General features: G+C 40.3%; 1 protein-coding gene across 12 annotated transcripts in view; it reads left to right on the top strand.

The window, feature by feature from the left end:
* Nucleotides 1–20,709, top strand: part of SRPK2 (SRSF protein kinase 2) — a 244,384-nt gene that overhangs the window by 144,889 nt on the left and 78,786 nt on the right. For all 12 annotated transcript variants that reach the window (XM_069587881.1, XM_069587877.1, XM_069587879.1 and 9 more), the window contains one exon: nucleotides 20,009–20,160. In XM_069587881.1, coding sequence (XP_069443982.1) covers nucleotides 20,009–20,160 — 152 coding nt within the window. The remainder of the gene's footprint in view (nucleotides 1–20,008; nucleotides 20,161–20,709) is intronic.

The raw sequence follows: 20,709 nt of genomic DNA, 5'->3' as shown, positions 1-20,709 counted from the left end.
GCATGGCATTTTATATCTAGAAATAAACTCCATATTCTTAGTTCAAGTGTGTTAAAATCTGGTCCCAACCTTTCTTTCTAGCACTTCTGCCCATAGTCTGCTCTGGGGACCTTGTGTATCTGCAGAAGCAGACTTTCCTGTTGTCACGCCTGGGTCTCCTTCCTGAGAGTCCCCCTTGCCTCCAAAGCCCTTTCTTATAGGTCAGCCTCAGAGGTCACTTCTTTCCGAATTCCTTGGGACTAAACTAGCCAGAGAGAGCATCTCTGCTTTTCTGGATATTTTGTTCTGTCATTGTATTCCTGAGCCATGACTATGTTGAGGTAATTAAGGTTAGTAGAAGGCAATTGCACCCCACTCCAGTACTCTTGCCTGGAAAATCCCATGGACGGAGGAGCCTGGTAGGCTGCAGTCCATGGGGTCACTAAGAGTTGGGCATGACTGAGTGACTTCACTTTCGCTTCTCACTTTCATGCATTGGAGAAGGAAATGGCAACCCACTCTAGTGTTCTTGCCTGGAGAATCCCAGGAACGGGGAGCCTGGTGGGCTGCCATTTGTGGGGTCGCCCAGGGTCGGACACGACTGAAGCAACTTAGCAGCAGTAGCAGTAGGGTTTCTGAACCAGTGTCTGCCTTGTTTTGTGTTGTTATTTGTATGCTCTAATCTGGTAAACACCTGGTTCCACGCATGAAGACACATTTTTCTCATTTTAGCAAGAAAAAAAAAGTTTGATAACTACTTCTTGAACAGATGTGAGGTATTTTCTCTGTAATTGGGTAGTCAAGCAGAATTTGGAACTAGAGGGTAGAATCAGAAAATTTATGACACGGGGAAGGAGAGAATATCACAGTCCCCAAGTTCTCCTTGAGTTGGTGGGATGCTTAGACTGGTGGAGTACCTTAGTTCCTGCCACATCAGTCTGATGAGATATCAGTTTGATGTTTTTCAAGCATTCCTCAGTTGTGAGATAAACTTGAACTGGGATGGTACTGTGCCCTGTGTGAATACAAGGGAGAGTTATTTGTAACAGTTTAATGGGTGCTTGGCTCAGCACCATCTTATATTTTGAATTTCTGTTCCACCTTAGGTAAGACTCTTACACATTCAACACTAAAGTTTTGTTCTCTTAATCTGTGCAGTACTGCCCTTGTAAAACAGTGAGTGGTTTAAAACTAGGCAATGAGTTTCCCATGTGTTCATATCCATGACTTGGAGGTTTGCAGAATTTCATATTTGGTAGTAAAGAATATTTGACCTGAACCAACTGGCAGTGTGAAAAGAGCATAGGTTAAGAGTGGTTGACAGGGGGGAACTCACCGGTGGCTATGATTATCTGTCTTGTTTTGTTTTCCTTTTAGTCAGCTTTATTAAGGTATAATATACATTAAATAAGTTTCACCATTTTTAGGTATACAGTTCAATGAATTGTGACTATTGTACATACACATGGTGTAACCACATTGATGAGGTAACATTTCATCAGCACCAAAAGTTCCCTTGAGGCCCTTTACAGTCAGTACCCTTTCCCCACTCCTTAGCCTCTGGTGACCATTGTTCTGCTTTTCATCACTAAAGTTTTGCCTTTCTAAAATGGGATCATATGCGTTATAGTTTGACTTCTTTCTTAGCAGAGTTCTTTTAAATGTATTCATGTTCTAGTATTTATTGTTCCTTGTTTTGTATTGTTGAGTGATTATTCCATTGTTTAGCAACAGTTTATCCTTTTTAGTGGCATCTTTTGGTGAGCTTTAAACTGGCACATTATTTGTTTAAGGATTTACTTGACATCTAGTATCCAGACTGTGGAGAAGGATTCTTGCCTGAAAAATCCCATGGACAGAGGAGCCTAATGGGCTACAATCCATGGGGTTGCAGGGTTGGACACAAATGAGCGACTAAACAACAGAAGCAATCCAAACTACACACGAGCGTAATTTTTCTTGCTTGTGGAAGTGAAAGTTGCTCAGTTGTAGATCCTTAAAATCAAGTAGAAACAGGCAAAAGGACTTGAAAGTAGTGTTTACAATGATTACATATGCAGTCTCTGAAAATGGCCATTCCTGTAAGAATAACATTAATGTGCTTCAACGTCTTTGAAGAACTATATACACAATTCCTATAGTAAGGTTGGCATTAATGCTAACTGAAACACCAGTCTTAAAAAATAAAGCCATTTATCTAAAATTTAAGAATGTGGATGACTGAAATTATGAAGTTTCAGAGAAGCAGAATATTGCCAAATTCTTAGTCAGCCATTGTAAATTGTTTTCCCTCTAGGGGAAACAACTTTAAGTTGAGAACATTTCTGTTGTGTAGTCCATTGAAATGAGGTTACAAGATGGTCTTTGAGGACTGGGCTTAAGTTTGTACTTGTCAAAAAAAAAACCTATGTAGAACAAGTCATGTGTTACTGGAGAATGTTAGTGTGCAGTTTGCTTACTTGTTAACTTGAAAAATCCATGTTAGACTCTTTTTTAAAAATCTAGATGTGTTTGTAGCAGCAGTACAACCCATTTTGTCATTTTGCCGTGTAGAATTGTATGATAATTAACAAGGGATCCTTCTGAAACATCCTTAAATCTCATAACCAGTCATGATTATAAAATACATGAGTTTAGAAACAGAGGTTAAGAGATAGATTGATGCTGACCTTTGCATTAGGATAGTCACAGATGAGCAGAGGGCCAGAGAGGTCTGGTCACAGTATCATGCATGATATATCAGGGTTAGTCAGTTCAGTTCAGTCGCTCAGTCGTGTCCGACTCTTTGCAACCCCACGAATGGCAGCATGCCAGGCCTCCCTGTGCATCACCAACTCCCACAGTTTACCCAGACTCATGTCCATAGAGTCAGTGATGCCATCCATCCATCTCATCCTCAGTCGTCCCCTTCTCCTCCTGCCCCTAATCCCTCCCAGCATCAGGATCTTTTCCAATGAGTCAACTCTTCTCACGAGGTGGCCAAAGTATTGGAGTTTCAGCTTCAGCATCAGTCCTTCCATTGAACACCCAGGACTGATCTCCTTTAGAATGTACTGGTTGGATCTCCTTGCAGTCCAAGGGACTCTTCAAGAGTCTTCTTCAACATCACAGTTCAAAAGCATCAATTCTTCGGCGCTTAGCTTTCTTCATAGTCCCAACTCTCACATCCATACGTGACTACTGGAAAAACCATAGCCTTGACTAGACGGACCTTTGTTGGCAAAGTAATGTCTCTGCTTTTGAATATGCTGTCTAGGTTGGTCATAACTTTCCTTCCAAGGAGTAAGCGTCTTTTAATTTCATGGCTGCAGTCACCATCAGGGTATACTTCCTTATTAGTCATAACTGGAGCTCTGAGGAAACTAGTTCGTGGTATCCACATACCGGAAGGATGGAAACTGGACATGAGGATTAACCTTCATTGACTGCCTACTACATGCACAGTTACCATACCAAAGAATTTATGTATCATCCCTTTTAATTATCTTAAACCTCTGACTTTCATTAGAGGCTCAGGGAAGTAGTCACTGACTTGAGTTCGTGTGGATTTTTAAGTGATGGAACTGCCTAACCCACAGGCTTTCTACCAGAAAACTGTGTGTTGTTTCTGGTGTGTTTCTACCAGAAAACTGTGTGTTGTTTGGACTTGGACTGTTATCCTAGCTCTCTAGCCCTAGATGGTTCACTTTGTTGTTCTTTAGTAAATTCTCCCGAGGCAGCAAGGATTGGGGAGGGGTGGAGTGGTGTTGGGGTCAGAGATTGGAACCACTTTCCCAGCATCCTCTTTCTCTTTTTCCTTTCTTGTCTTTATAAATTAATTATTTTGGTACGCATGTGCATTATACCCAGTTGAAAAGGTATCAAAGGAGTTTAAGGAATATTTGAAAAGTTAATTCTTCTCCCTGACCATCAGTCATTGAATTCTTTTTCCTGGAGAGAGCCATTATTGTCAGTTTATTGTTGCTCCTACCAGAAATAGTCTGTTAACATGAGGTGCGTGCGTTGTATCTGTAAAGCAAATGTTACATGCCACACACGAGTGTTCTGTGCCTTTGTGTTCATCAGTGGCATATCTTCCATATTAGAGCATAGAGGACAGCCTCTTTTTTTGCATGTAACAACTTTTTTAGTCTACATGCAGAATTGTGCAGCCATCACCAGCCACCTTATTTTCGAACGTTTTCATCATCCTCAAGAGTAATTCTGTATACTTGAGTAATTACTTCCATTTCTTCAAATCCCCTCAACCATAAGCAGCTACTAACCTACTTTCTCCTAGGGATTACATATAAATGGAATCGTGCAATAAAATCTTTTATGACTGGTTTCTTTCATTAACCATAATCTTTTCAAGGATCATCCATATTGTATCATCTATCAGTACTTCCATTACTTTTTATTGCTGAGTAATATTCTGTTATATTATGATTTTCTTGTATTTATTCATTCATCATTTAATAGATGTTAGATTGTTTCTGCTTTTGACTATTTTGAATAATGAGGCTAACAACATTTATGTGCAGGTTTCTCTTTTGAAGTACAGTTTAGCCTCTCTTACATATATACTTATGAATAGAATTGCTGGGTCATATGGTAACTCTGTTTAACCTTTTGAGAAACTGCTTAGTTTTTCAAAATGGCTGTCTCATTTTCCTTTCTTATTAACAGTCCGTGAGGACTCTAATTTTTGCATATTCTTGCCATCCCTTGTTACTGTCTTTTTGATTGTTGCCGTCCTAGTAGATGTGAACTCATGTCTCACTGTGGTCCATGTGTTTGGCTGTGCCAGGTCTTAGTTGTGCCACTCTGGATCTTTGATCTTTGTTGCGGTATGAACGGTGTTTATTTACAGCATGTGAACTCTTAGTTGTGGCATCATTGTGCTTTTGATTTTTGTTTTTCTGATGGCTAATGATGAACATCTTTTCTATGAGTTTTAAATAGTTTTAGCTCTTACTACGGAGAGGGCAGTGGCACCCCACTCTAGTACTCTTGCCTGGAAAATCCCATGGACGGAGGAGCCTGGTAGGCTGCAGTTCATGGGGTCGCAAAGAGTCGGATATGACTAAGCGACTTCACTTTCGTGCATTGGAGAAGGAAATGGCAGTCCACTCCAGTGTTCTTGCCTGGAGAATCCCAGGGCCGAGGGAGCCTGGTGGGCTGCTGTCTATGGGGTTGCACAGAGTCGGACACGACTGAAGTGACAGCAGCAGCAGCTTTTAATATCTGGGTCTGTGATCAACTATGAGTTAATTTTTTTTTTTATGGGGTGTGTTTGGAGTCCAAGTTTATTCTTTTGCATGTGGATATTCATTTGTCTCATGACCATTTGTTTAAAAAAACACTTCTTTCCTTATTGAATGGTCTTGGCACCTTTGTTGAAAAAGCATTTGACTGTAATCTGAAGGTTTATTTCTGAACTGTCTATTCCACAGAGTTGATTACTGTACCTTTTTTGTAAGTTTTGAAATCAGAAAGCATGGGTTTTCCAGTATTGTTCCTTTTCTATATTGTTTTTGCTCTTCCAGGTTGTTGCATTTCCGTATGAATTTTAGGAATGGCTTGTCAATTTCTGCAAAGAAGCCAGCTGGTATTTTGATAGGCATTAGGTTGAATTTGTAAGTCAGTTTGGGGCATATTGTCATCTTAACAGTATTAAATATTCAATCCATTAACAAGGGATTTTGTTCTGTTTATTTGATGGTAGCAGTTTAGTTGCGAAGTCGTGTCTGACTCTTGGGACCCCATGGACTGTAGCCGTCAGGCTCCTCTGTCCATGGAATTTTCCAGGCAAGAATACTGGAGCTGGTTGCCATTTCCTTCTCCAGGGGATTTTTCTGACCCAGGGATCGTACCCAGATCTCCTGCCTTGTAGGCATATTCTTTACTGACTGAGCCACTAGGGAAGCCCGAGATCTGTTTATTTAGATCTTTAATTTCTTTCAGTAGTATTTTTTAGTTTTCATAGTATATGTTTTGAACTTCTTTTGTTAAATTTATTCCTGTGCACAGTTGACCCTTAACACAGGTTTGAACTACTTGGGTCCACTTATTATGTGGATTCTTTTTTTTACAGTAGTACCCATATATACGGAGGGCCAGCTATAAGTAGTATTTGGATTTTCAGTCTTGCTCCAGCCCTCTCTAATTGTTCAAGGGTCAACTGTATTTTTTTTCTCCCATAGAAAGCAGAAAAAAATAACTTACTCCAAAAGATGGCAGAAATAAATTCATCTTGAAAATATACTTTGGTATAATTCTGGTGAAACAGATTTTCCCTCTGAACATGTTCCCCTACTGGCTGTCCCACTGAAGTTTTATTGTCTTGTAATTTTTAAACATTTCTCTGATTCCCATAATGAGCTGGCAGTAGGCATCTTCAAATCCACTGGTTCCAAGGAGCGAGTATTGTTGGCTATTTCTCAGAATAGAACTTTGTATTTCAAAAGAGTATATAAACATTTTATGGAGACAGCACAGTTTAGGGTAAGTAGGCACATGTTTTATCAAAGTGTAAGAAAGGTGACAGGAAAAAATGCTGCAATGTAGAATAAGGCTTTCAAATGTGTTGGGAACGTTTTCAAGGCTGCTGATGGCTAAAATGATCGAGTCAAGGAAAGTGATCTGATTTTCAAAAGGTGATTTTGAATGAAGAGTTCTGTTTGTGATCTCAAAGACTGGTGGGCAGGTCGTCTTCCTCAAGGGCAATGATGCTTGAGGTACCATATGGTTCCATTTTTCAGTTGTGGTCCAAAAAGAGGGTTGAGTTGGGCCAGAATTGTAACCAGCCAATAGAGATAGCAGCAAACCAAACAGGTCACCAAAATGGTGGTGATAACTCCCCAGCTGGGACTGTTCAGGTGGAACCGGGACACCAGGAAGCCGATGAAGCTACAGAATTCATTGATCATATTGAGAGGCACCATGAGGCTGGTGTCTGTCATGATTGCTGCCAGAGCTCTGTATTTTTTTTTATACTATTGTGAATGAAATTTTATTTGCCTCATTCTTTATATTGTCTGCATGTGCCATAATCTATCATCAAGTTATTAACAAATCTCCCCTTGATGGATATTTAAGTCCCCAAACATTGCTATTTGTAGACTTGTCACTGTATTTGGTGAATTCCAATAAGGAGGTGTGCTGAGCTAAAGGATACTCCAAAATATTGAAATCATCCAAAATGAATGTGCTCTCCTTGTTTATAATTTTACAGCTAAACTTTCAGAAGTGGACTGTATAAAAAAATTATTCAAAACGCCTTTTCAGTTTTGTTTTTTTTTTTTGGTAACTTATTAAAAGTAATGAGGAAGTTCATGTTGCTAAAGTATTGCCTAGAGCAACCTTTCCAGTAGAACTTTCTGGGATGATGGAAATGTTCTGTCATCTGCACTGTTCAGTACTGTAGCCACTAACTATTGTGTGTAACTGTTGAACACTTAAACTGAGGGTAGAGTGACTGAAGAACTGAGTCTTAAATTTTAATTCTGCTTAATTTAGCTGGTGGCTATTGTGTCATATAATTGTAGTTGCTTTTAGATTTAAAGCTTGCAGAAGGGACTTCCCTGGTGATCCAGTGGTGAGGAATCCACCTGCCAGTACAGGGGATGTGGGTTTGATCCCTGGTCTGGGAAGAGCCCACATGTCATGAAGCAGCTAAGCCTATGCATGGGGCACTACTGCTGAGCACCGTGCACCTAGAGCCTGTGCTTCACAACAAGAGAAGCTACCAAAATGAGAAGCCCAATTCAGCAGCTAGAGAAAACCCAGGTACAGCAGTGAAGACCAAGTACAGCCAAAATTAATAAACAGATAAATTACCAAAAACCCCTTGCCAAAAAGAGAAAAAGCAACCTTGCAGAGGTGTGCAAGAGCCATGTCCAAAGTGGGACATCTTGCATTATTTCCTGAGTAGCATGAGGCAATCGTTAGTGGTTCTAGTTAAGTTTCATCAATATGGGTCTCAGTAAACAAGTTTCTTTTTTGGGGGGAAGGGGATTGGTAGTTGCAGTTTGCCCTGTACCCAGCTGGCTTCAGATTGCCTACAAACAGATTTAGATAGAAATGCGTAGGTCCTTAGTTTGCTAGTTTTTATATGTGTATCTCATCTTAATGTAAAAAGTATACTTATACAAGGTAAAACTTGTATATTCTCTAAAATCTGTTTTTAAATTTATGAATTTATCTCAGTGATTATGCTATGAGTCACTGACTGAAGATCAGGAACTGGAGAAGGCTAGAATCTGTTGGTGGTTTGACTAACCTTGTATGTTAGCTCTCAACTAAAGCTCCGCTCTTGGCTCTTTAATTCCTCAGTTCTTCTTGGCACTCACACATGCTTGGAAAGGCTTTAGCTACCAACTGCTTGGGCTTCTGAGGTGGCTCAGTGGTAAAGAATCTACCTGCCTATGCAGGAGATGCAGGTTCGATCCCTGGGTCGGGAAGATCCCCTGGAGAAGAAAGTGGCAACCTACTCTAGTATTCTTGCCTAGGAAATCTCATGGACAGAGAGCTTGGTGGGCTATAGCCCATGGGGTTGCAAAAAGTCAGATGCCACTGAACATGTACACACTAGCTACTTACTCATGACCTCTGATTCTATTTGCAGCCCAAACCTTTGTTTTTTAGCTATGCATACCAAACAGTCCACTGTATTTCTACAATGCTAGACATCTCACATGCTTCTCAAACTGTGATGAGCTGAAACAGAAGTGAACTTTCACTGAAAACCATTCCTCCTCCTCCTCCTGCTCTGTTCTCCATCCAAATTAATGGCACTCAGTATGCCAGCAAATTTGGAAAACTCAGCAGTGGCCACAGAACTGGAAAAGGTCAGTTTTCATTCCAATCCCAAAGAAAGGCAATGCCAAAGAATCCTCAAACTACCGTACAATTGCACTCATCTTACATGCTAGTAAAGTAATGCTTAAAATTCTCCAAGCCAGGCTTCAGCAATACGTGAACCGTGAAATTCCAGATGTTCAAGCTGATTTTAGAAAAGGCAGAGGAACCAGAGATCAAATTGCCAACATCCACTGGATCATGGAAAAAGCAAGAGAGTTCCAGTGAAACATCTATTTCTGCTTTATTGACTATGCCAAAGCCTTTGACTGTGTGGATCACAATAAACTGTGGAAAATTCTTCAAGACATGGTAATACCAGACCACCTGACCTGCCTATTGAGAAACCTGTATGCAGGACAGGAAGCAGCAGTTAGAACTGAACATGGAACAACAGACTGGTTCCAAACAGAAAAAGGAGTACATCATGGCTGTATATTGTCACCCTGTTTATTTAACTTATATGCAGAGTACATCATGAGAAACACTGGGCTGGATGAAGCACAAGCTGGAATCAAGATTGCCAACAGAAATATCAATAACCTCAGATATGCAGATGACAACCCCCCTTATGGCAGAAAGTGAAGAGGAACTAAAGAACCTCTTGATGAAAGTGAAAGAGGAGAGTGAAAAAGTTGGCTTAGAGCTCAGCATTCAGAAACTTAAGATCATGGCATCCAGTCCCATCACTTCATGGCAAATAGATGGGGAAACAGTGGCTGACTTTATTTTGGGGGGCTCCAAAATCACTGCAGATGGTGATTACAGCCATGAAATTAAAAGATGCTTACTCCTTGGAAAGAAAGTTATGACCAACCTAGACAGCATATTAAGAAGCAAAGACGTTACTTTGCCAATAAAGGTCCGTCTTGTCAAGGCTATGGTTTTTCCAGTAGTTATGTATGGATGTGAGAGTTGGACTATAAAGAAAGCTGAGTGCCGAAGAATTGATGCTTTTGAACTGTGGTGTTGGAGAAGACTCTTGAGAGTCTCTTGGACTGCAAGGAGATCCAACTAATCCATTCTAAAGGAGATCAGTCCTGGGTGTTCATTGGAAGGACTGATGTTGAAGCTGAAACTCCAATACTTTGGCCACCTGATGCGAAAAGCTGACTCATTTGAAAAGACCCTGATGCTGGGAAAGATTGAGGGCAGGAGGAGAAGGGGACGACAGAGGATGAGATGGCTGGATGGCATCACCAACTCGATGGACATGGGTTTGGCTGAACTCCCAGAGGTGGTGATGGACAGGGAGGCCTGGCGTGCTTCAGTTCATGGGGTCGCAAAGAGCTGGACATGACTCAGCAACTGAACTGAACTATCTTACTATGAGCAACCTAGGAGACACTCACTCACTTCCAGTTAGTGAAATACTAAGTTCTGAGTTCAGGTTTTCATCGTCAACTCCTTGGACACCTCACTAGTTTTCCTGCTTCTGTCTTTTATCCTTTGTATCCATTCTGTATACCAGTTGCATATATTCTTTGCAGAGAGCAACTCTCTGGTGCTGAAATTGTGTTTCAGTGGCTCCTACTTGCCTTCAGGATAAAGCCCAAATTCCTTAGAACTGTAAAGTTTTTTCTCTTGGCAGCTGACTGATGCTGAACCTCTTGCCTGTCTCCAGTCACACTAGGCTATTTCAGGACTTTGTGCCTCTGATCACCCTGTTTCTGGGGCCGTGGCCACTCTGTTCCATCCTCTGTGCCTCATTCTGGTCTATATCTAAAATCACCCCCAACATGGGGGTGGCCCAGCCCTCTGCCACCTCACCTTCCATGACAACACTCAGAGGAGCTAACTGTTCCCATATCCATGTGTTTATAGGAATTTCCATCCCTCTTGCTAGACCATGCATTCCCTCAATGCTGGGCTCCTTTGCACTCCAGTGAGTGTCCTGGTACTTGCTGTATGCTTGTCTGAGTATTTGTGGAATCAGTGGCTGCCATTTTTACATGCTTTTTGTACTCTGGTTTAAAGTTTTCTCTTTCTCTACTTCAGTAGTAATAACACGTTCTGCCAGGCCCCACAACTTTTATATAAGGTATTAATAAATTAGATAAGTATATAGCTCTGCCATACATATGTTGTCAGGTGGTCAAACGTTCAACTTATTTGTTGTGTAAGGTGTAGTTTACTTTGAAAGCAGGCCTGATTAACATCTTCACTAACTGTGTTCTGTGTTCTAGAAGATAGTGCAGCCTTAGATATAAAATCATCTAAAGTGTCTGACTTGATTGTTTCTGTTAGAATTGGGAACATAAAGTTTTTTTATTTTTTTAACCTTCCTGTGCCCCAAGGAGAACTAGTTCTCAAATTCTTAATTCTTCTGATCATTTTAGTTACTTAAAAAAACAAACCCAACCAGATCTCACTGTTGAGGCCAAAATCTGATAATTTAAAGTCAACTACTCTCTTACTTGGCAGCTCTGTTCATTTTCTATTGCTGCATAACAAATTACCGCATTCTTAGCAGCTTGAAACAATACCTGTTTATCAGCTCACAGTTCTGTAAGTCAGAAGTTAGAGCTGCACACTGGACTGAAACCATGCTGTTGGCCAAGGCTGCTGTTCTCATTTGGGGACTCAAGCTCTCTTGTAAGATGTCTGGTATTGACAGAACTCATTTCTTTGCATTGAAGTCCTTGTTAGCCTTCTGGCTGTTGGCTGGGGACCACGCTCACTCCTAGAAGCCACTGGCAGTTTCTTCTAGTGGGGCCCTAATGGGCAGTTCATGACACATTTGCTCTTTCCCAGGCTAGCTCAGGCACATCCCTGACAGCTTCTGCGACCAGAGAACTCACTCTCCTTTAAAAAGAACTCACTCTCCATTTGATTAGATCGGGTCCACCCAATGTAGCTGTCCTTTTGCCATATAACATAATTGAAAGAGTGATATCATATTCAAGGGCTACCTACACCCAGAGGAACAGGGAATTAAACAGGGTACCAGTGCATTCTAAAGGAGATCAGTCCTGGATGTTCTTTGGAAGGAATGATGCTAAAGCTGAAACTCCAGTACTTTGGCCACCTCATGCGAAGAGTTGACTCATTGGAAAAGACTCTGATGCTGGGAGGGATTGGGGGCAGGGGGAGAAGGGGACAACAGAGGATGAGATGGCTGGATGGCATCACTGACTTGATGGACATGAGTCTGAGTGAACTCCAGGAGCTGGTGATGGACAGGGAGTCCTGGCGTGCTGCAATTCATGGGGTCACAAAGAGTCAGACATGACTGAGCGACTGAACTGAACTGAAGGGGCTTTGGAGCTCGTTTTAAAATTCTACCTACCACCACAAACATTTAGGTTTAATTTACATAAAGATTAGAAATTCTCTTTTCATTGGAGAGGAATACATGAAATCATTGTGGCTCCCCCCCCTGCCCCTGCTGCCGCCGCCGCTGTGTGACTTTACCCAGTGCTATAGCAGCTAGCCTTTTAAGATAAGCTATTTTATTGATTGATTCTATCCTTAAGTAGAAATGCCAAATTGCTTGTTTCTCAGGCTGACAGTAACCACCAAGAGAGGGAGAGTAAGGAGGAGGGTGGGAAGAAGAGAGTGAATTTTATATCCGGGTGGTCAACATAAGAAAGAAAAAGAAATTTGACTTTATGTGAATGTCCCTAGAATAATACCTAAAGAAATTGGTTTGGAATTTCTTTTTTATGTTTTGGTTAATGATTAAATGAATTAATTTCTAAAACTGTGTCATTTACCATTTAAGCTGATAACAAAGGAAAGTACTTCTTTTTCTGCCAAATATGAAGTTTAGTTGTCCTTTTCTCTGCTGGAATAGAAAAGAAATAGCAGCTGGAAGGAAATCGGAACTCCTGTCTGGTTGCCTTGGCAATATAGAGCAGATGATGCATGCGTTTTGCTAGGGTGGTTCAGTGTTTTCCTCCGTTTTCTGATAGAGCAAATGTACATGAAAAATATAATATGGTGTAGATGATAATCTTAGTACTCTATGTATTTATGTATGTGTCTTTGTTTCTTATGTAATATTGAAAGAAAAATATTTTGTGGTTTTTTCAGCTGTTTTTATGATAGCCCTATTTGGAGTAATGATTAGGATATTTAGTTATACTGTATGTAGGGCAAAGTAAATATAGTTCTTTGTGAAAAGTATAAATGAGAAGTTGGGACTGTGCTTTCTAAATTTTTTATTCTGAAGTCTCTGAATTGGTACATTCTTAAATTACTAGGGCTTCCCCAAATGCTCAGTGGGTAAAGAATCCGCCTGCAGTGCAGGAGACACAGGAGATGTGGGTTTGATCCCTGGGTTGGAAAGATCCCCTGGAGGAGAAAGTGGCAACCCACTCCAGTATTCTTACCTGAAAAATCCTATGGATAGAGGAGCCTGGCAGGCTACAGTCCAAAGGGTTACAAAGAGTAGGACATGACTGAGCAACTAAGCAAGCAAAAATAACTTGGGCCTTATGTAAATTTCAGACTATTATTAAATAGACTCTCCGCCTACTTTTTACAGAACTATGTTACTTTTCACTGTAAATGTACTGAGCAGTTGTAAAAGAGATCTTGCGTATAGATTGCTTAAATTTAAATGTAGATATTTCTGATTTTTCTTGGAAGCATATACTTTATTAAAGTATAAAGTGGATATTAAAAGGCATTATATAGTTTTATAGGCGTCTGCTTTTAAAAAACTAGCTTTTTGAGGTATAATTCACATACTATATATCTTAGACACTTGAAGTATGCAGTTTAGTACTTTTTAGTATATTCACATGGTTGTGTAACCCATCACCACATTAGAACATTTTCCTGCCTCCTAAAGAAGCCCTCGTACCTGTTAACAGTCTCCATTTCTCTTCTCTCTTTCCCTTGCTCCCAACACTAAGCAACCATTAACTCAGTCTCTATAAATTTGTCAGTTTTTCATTTAGTATAATGTTTTCAAGGGGCATCCATGTTGTAGTGTGTATTATCAGCACTTCATTTCTTTCTCTTGCTGAATAATGTTACATTTTAAGGATATACAGTTTTATTTATCCATCTATCAGTTGATGCACATTTGGGTTGTTGCCACTTTTTGTCTATTATGAATAACACTGCTGTGAACATTTTTACACAAGATTTTGTGGGTCAAATGTTTTCATTCCTCTTGAGTATATACATGTGAGTGGGATTGTTGAGTTTTAATGGGCTTCCCTTGTGGCTCAAAAGGTAAAGAATCTGCCTGCAATGTAGAAGACCTGAGTTCTATCCCTGGGTTGAGAAGATCTCTGGAAAAAGGGAATGGCTACCCACTCTAGTATTCTTGCCTGGGAAATCTCATGGTCAGAGGAGCCTGGTGAGCTGTATAGTTGATGGTGTTGCAAAGAGTTAGATATGGCTGAGCAACTTTCACTTCTCTCATGGAAGCTCTAAATTCAGCCTTCTTCAGAACTATCAGATATTCCAGAACAACTAGTGCAGTATTACACTCCTGCTGCAGTGTACAAGGGCTTCAGTTTCTTCATTCTTGACAGTACTGGTTACTGTGTTGTTTACTATTATTATAACCTTCAGTAGGATGTGAAGTATTATATTATCTCATTGTAGTTTTGAATTCCCTTGCTCAGATGATTAATGATGTTGAACACATTTTCATGTGCTTATTGGTCATTTGTATATCTTCTTTGGAGAATTATCTGTTCTATTTCTTTTCCTTAATTTTTAAATTTATCTTTTTAAAATTGCTTATGCTTTTAGTATCATGTCTAAGAAGCATTGCCTAGCCTTGGGTGATTGAGATTTACTCATTTTTTCCCACAAGTTATTCATTTTTAGTTAATATTATGTGTTTGTGTGTGGTAGGCCTCACATAGGTATTTTTGTGTGTGTGTGTGTGTGTGTGTTTTAATATACAGATAGTCATTTGTGTCAGGACCATTTGTTGAACAGAGTATTTTTTCACCATTTAGTTTTGTTGGCACTGATGTTGAAAATATTAATGTCCTGTCCTATCCCTCTCCCACTGCATCTGCATGCTTCTAATAATATTTGGCCACTGCATGGATTGCAGAATCTTAGTTCCCCAACCAGGAATTGAACCCAGGGCATAGCACTGAAAATGCTCAGTCCTAACCACTGGGCTGCCAGGGAACTCCCTAGTAATTCTGAATAATTTTTTCAGTTTGTTTTTTGAAATAATGTCTTGATGGTTATCAGTAGGATTAATGAATTTTTTTTGATGTCACTTGATGTATTTCATGATTATGCACTTGATGAGATCATCTCTTGATTTTTTTTTAACAGTTGAGATTTTAACCAAGCTTTTAAGTGTGGTAGAAACCACCAGAGATCACTTTGAAGAAGTCGGCTTTAAGAACAATGTGGCATCATTCTCTCTTCTGTATGGTTGCCCTAAGACAGATGATTATGCCTTTTCTGTGTGGTAGGCAGTAACAAGGCTGGATGGGATGAAAAGGAGTCAGTGACTGGGCTATAACATTTGACAATTACAGTATATTGACCTTACTATGATGAACTGGGTAATTAGAGAATTGGTGATTTTTGGTGTGAAGCAGATTATTGGGAGACACCTTAGAAAGAAATATTCACTAGCGTGACCACTGCCAAGCCACTCCTCTGCTGTTGTTGAATCTGAGGGTCTAGACTAGTACCATCTAGTAGAAATGTAATGTGGGCCTCATTTGTAATTTAAAGAGTTCTAGAAGCCACATTAAAAAGTAAAAAGTAGCTGAATTTCATTTTAATAATTTATGTTTAAAACATTATTTTAACATGTAATAAGTATAAAATTATTCAGATATTTCACTTTTTGTACTACCTTGGATATTCAGTATGTGTTTTACATTTAGAGCACATCTCAGTTAGGACAAGGCACAGTTTTAAGTGTTCAGCACCCACATGGGGCCAGAAGATAGCACAGTTCTAGATGTTTTGATATGATAGCCAGTCAAGATATTACATGAACATTACTCAACTTCCTCTGTGTTTCAAGGTACCCTGCCTCATCCCTTTAACTTGATAGGACTGGCTTTTGGGAAACTATCTGCTTGCTGTTCAATGTGACCCTCCCTGAGACCAGAGGGTCTGAGAATTTTGGTAAGTGATATGGCAGCTCACCAAATGGGTCATGAATAATTGAGAGACATATATTATAATAAAGATACCTAAGCCTCTCAAACTAGACAAAATGGGCCTGAAAAACTAGAGTCTTGCCTCCCATATCACAGATACAATGTACTCCACTGCAGTGCAGCTGTGTATAACAAATACTACTGATGAGAGGTGCTCACATGGGCATCTTTTTGCCCCTGCATCCTTGGATTTGTCAATGTCTGGACATGTTTTTTTTGATGATTTGAAAAAATGTTTGATTGGAATACAGTTGATTTACAGTGTTGTATTAGCTTTTAGGTTTACAGCAAAGTGAACCAGTTATACATAAATTCACCCTTTTCTTTTTTTAGTTTCTTTTCCTTTGTAGGACATTGCAGAATATTGAGTAGTTTCCTGTGCTAAAGAGCAAGTTCTTGTCAGTTACTTATTTTATATGTAATAGTGTGTGTATGTCAGCCCCAGTCTCCCAGTTTATCTCCATCCTCCCCACGTCCCCTGGTAACTGTGAGTTTGCTTTCTATATTCATGACTCTACCTCTGTTTTGTAAATAGATTTCATGTGTAAGTGGCATTATGTGATATTTGTCTTTCTCTGACTGACTTCACTCAGTCTGAAATCTCTAGGTCTATTCATGTTGCTGCAAATGGCATCATTTCAGTCCTTGTTTTGGCTGAGTATTTATTCCACTGTATGTGTGTACCACATCTTCTTTATCCGTTCCTCTGTTGATGGACATTTAGGATAGCTTTTTCTTGATGTGTTTTGACGATCACAGCTGGCATGCAGTGGCTTGAGACCAGGCTGATAGCATTCCACAGAGTATGAAGCAGCACCCACAACAGTGAGCTATCTGGCCCAAGTTTCAGTGGTGCTGAGCATAGCAGTACCCTGCATCAGTGAAACAAGATCCTTCAGTTTTACTAATTGTTACATAGTTTCCACAGGTAACATGCAGTGTTGTTTTTTCTTTGTTTTGTTTTTCAAATTTAGAGAATCTCTTTTTTCTTTCATGTAAAATTTATAGGGAAGGAGCAGTCAACTTGTAAAGTATTTCTGACTGAGCCAGTTTGTCAGATAGATTCCACCCATGCCTCCTTTTCTCTAACCTCTTCTCTTTGGGAAGTGGTGAAACTGGTGAAGTTCCTCTCCTGCATCCCCTTCCTCAGACCTCTTTTCCCTGGAACCATTTTACTTTCACTAAAGAAAGTCGTGTCTGTTAGAAAAGAAAATAAGCAGTTGCAAAGCTGCCAGGAGGATGGTTGCACTTCCATAAGGTCTCCTGGGTGTTTTTTTTGGATGTTCTGTCAGAGATGTGGGTGTTTGGTTGTGATGACTTCCTTTCAGTGCTCCATCATGAGACACAGTTAACTCAGAATGTTATCACCACTGTTGTCCTAATGTCTGTTACCCAGGGAGCTGTAACTTTGAGTCTTCATAAATTCTAGCAAGTAAAAATCAGTGCTAGTCATTGTCAGATTATAAATGTTCCTTAGTTGTCCTGTCAAAGGTAATCATACTTGCCATTGTTGGCCTTTAAGGTTACCATGTGATCCCCACCCCATCCTAATGACTGCTGGTGTTTCTGTTGCCTTCCTTCATCTGCTGTAGCGCTTTTGAGTTTTGGTGACAAACCACAGATGAGCTATAACAACCTTATGTTGTTCAGTTCAGTTCAGTCGCTCAGTTGTGTCCGACTGTTTGCGACCCCATGAATCGCAGCACGCCAGGCCTCCCTGTCCATCACCATGTCCCAGATTTCACTCAAACTCACGTCCATCGAGTCAGTGATGCCATCCAGCCATCTCATCCTCTGTCGTCCCCTTCTCCTCCTGCCCCCAATCCCTCCCAGCATCAGAGTCTTTTCCAATGAGTCAACTCTTCGCATGAGGTGGCCAAAGTACTGGAGTTTCAGCTTTAGCATCATGCCTTCCAAAGAAATCCCAGGGCTGATCTCCTTCAGAATGAACTGGTTGGATCTCCTTGCAGTCCAAGGGACTCTCAAGAGTCTTCTCCAACACCACAGTTCAAAAGCATCAATTCTTTGGCGCTCAGCCTTCTTCACAGTCCAACTCTCACATCCATACATGACCACTGGAAAAACAGTAGCCTTGACTAGATGGACCTTAGTCGGCAAAGTAATGTCTCTGCTTTTGAATATGCTACCTAGGTTGGTCATAACTTTTCTTCCAAGGAGTAAGCGTCTTTTAATTTCATGGCTGCAATCACCATCTGCAGTGATTTTGGAACCCCCCAAAATAAAGTCTGACCCTGTTTCCACTGTTTCCCCATCTATTTCCCATGAAGTGATGGGACCAGATGCCATGATCTTCATTTTCTGAATGTTGAGCTTGAAGCCAACTTTTTCTCTCTCCACTTTTACTTTCAGCAAGAGGCTTTTTAGTTTCTCTTCACTTTCTGCCATAAGGGTGGTGTCATCTGCATATCTGAGGTTATTGGTATTTCTCCCAGCAATCTTGATTCCAGCTTGTGTTTCTTCCAGTCCAGCGTTTCTCATGATGTACTCTGCATAGAAGTTAAATAAACAGGGTGACAATATACAGCCTTGATGTACTCCTTTTCCTATTTGGAACCAGTCTGTTGTTCCATGTCCAGTTCTAACTGTTGTTTCCTGACATTGAAGGCAGCGTAATAAAGGCTATTTGGGGCCTATCTTAGATTTGGCAAGAATTTAGGGTTTCAGCTTAAAAGGGGGCGGCTCCTCTGGCTCTGCCTCTTGCTAGCAGCTGGAATGAGCTTGCACCCTGTGATGGCTGAACTTCTCAAGCAGGTTTCCAGACCTCTACGCCGTAGGCTGAACCATGGTGAAGAGAGAGGATTTAGAGCCAGCCTTTCATTCTGCAAGGAGTAACAGTGTTCCAAAAGGTGCTTTTAGAAAGGGGGCATTAGTACTGGGCAGCCCTGCTCCCTCCAAAACATGGCTGTTATCTACCACATTGGTGCCTGTGAAGTTCTCCTTGCTCCCGAGACTAGAGGCCCTCTGCCTATCCCCCTGAACCTGTCTCTGGGGACCAGTTTAACAGCCAAATCCCATTGCCCCTGTTACTTGGCATCCATTCCTTCCCCACTTTATACCTGTAGAGCTATGGCCAGCTCAGGGAGAGCAATGGTGGTCCTGTTGTTAGGGTAGCTTGCCACTCAAGGGACATTCTGCATCCAGTTGAGTCTTGAGGTTCAAGATTTCCCATTGGGATATGGCTAGAAGTTGCAGTTAAATTTTATAAGTGGAAACTTCATTTTATAGAGTTGCATTATGAATGCCTTATTTTTGAGCAAATTTAATATATTCTTGAGGTATTCTAGATATTTGAAATGTTTACATCTGTAACCTCTTAAGTTTTTTGCTTCTTTTTAGTGTTATAGGTTTTCCTATCTTTTGTAAATGAGTATGCTAAATATTTAGCTTTATGTGGCAATCAGAAATGACCCATGGAAACTTTGCGTTGATGTATGAATTGTATTTGTATTAGACCACATTCACATGTTTTCTTTGTTTAATTTCCAGTTTGGAACAATGTTCTTGTCTTGATAAAAGGTTGATAGAGAACTGAATTGTTTAATGAAAATATCTATGTATCCGTTACAGTAAACATTAGTTGGCTTTAATGAGTTATCCAAGAATCCTAACCACATTTCTATGGTGTCAATGGGTAAATAAATTTTGATTGAAAAATGATGGATAATAAACTTTTTTTTTTTTAATGTCCAGGATTATTGTCCTCTTTTTTCTAATCTTTGAGAATGTGTTCTAACTAATAAGCTTATGTGTCATGGGGGGCTGATTGCCTTATTTCAATTATAATTCATGATATTAATATATGAAGAATTAAGAAATATTGAAGCTCTGAGTGAAAATGTGCCTGCAAAAATATTCGTCGGCTAATAGGATAGCCAAGGGTAGCCTTCTTGTGATTTGAAACTTTACTTGAATTCACCTAAAATGAAGTAACATTAATCAGTATCTCTTCTTAGTGTGTGAAAAGTTATATTTTTTTCCATGTTAAGAAACTCTGAAGTGTGTTCATAACACAGGATTTCCTTCTGAGTCAATAGGAATTCTCCCTCCTCTTGTTTCAGGCCGGAGCCTCAGCAGAAAGCTCCCTTGGTTCCTCCACCGCCGCCTCCACCACCACCGCCGCCTCTGCCAGACCCTGCCCCACCAGAGCCAGAGGAGGAGATTCTGGGGTCAGACGATGAGGAGCAGGAGGACCCCGCCGACTACTGCAAAGGTGATGTGCTTGCCTTCCCCCCGGGCCACCCCATGATTTGTTGGGGGTAAGGCCAAAGGGAGTTAATGATGCAGACTACTTGATGTCAATATTGTTAAAAAATTTTGGGATTGTTTAGTATAAAACGATACCAGAAAATATGAGAGATATCAGAAGGAAAATTTTTTTAAGAGATCGAAAGTAAAATACATAGGTGCACATACATATACTGAGTAATTTCAAGATTTAAATCTGCTGACAGAATTAAAGATGGTATACAGCAGGATAATTAAATATAAAAACAAAATAAGCCATCTGAGAAGAACATAGAAAGTAGGTTGAGAGCTGAAGAACTGATGCTTTTGAGTTGTGGTGCTGGAGAATACTCTTGAGAGTGCTTGGGACAGCAAGGAGATCCAACCAGTCAATCCTAAAGGAAATTAACCTTGAATATTTACTGGAAGGACTGATGCTGAAGCTCCAATACTTTGGCCACCTGATGTGAAGAGCTGGCTCATTTGAAAAGACCTTGGTGCTGGGAAAGATTGAGAGTAAAAGGAGAAGGGAATG

This window comes from Ovis canadensis, chromosome 4 (genome assembly GCF_042477335.2).
Source record: "Ovis canadensis isolate MfBH-ARS-UI-01 breed Bighorn chromosome 4, ARS-UI_OviCan_v2, whole genome shotgun sequence".
In the NCBI taxonomy this organism is placed as follows: Eukaryota; Metazoa; Chordata; class Mammalia; order Artiodactyla; family Bovidae; genus Ovis; species Ovis canadensis.
This window is presented reverse-complemented; position numbering and strand designations above follow the sequence as displayed.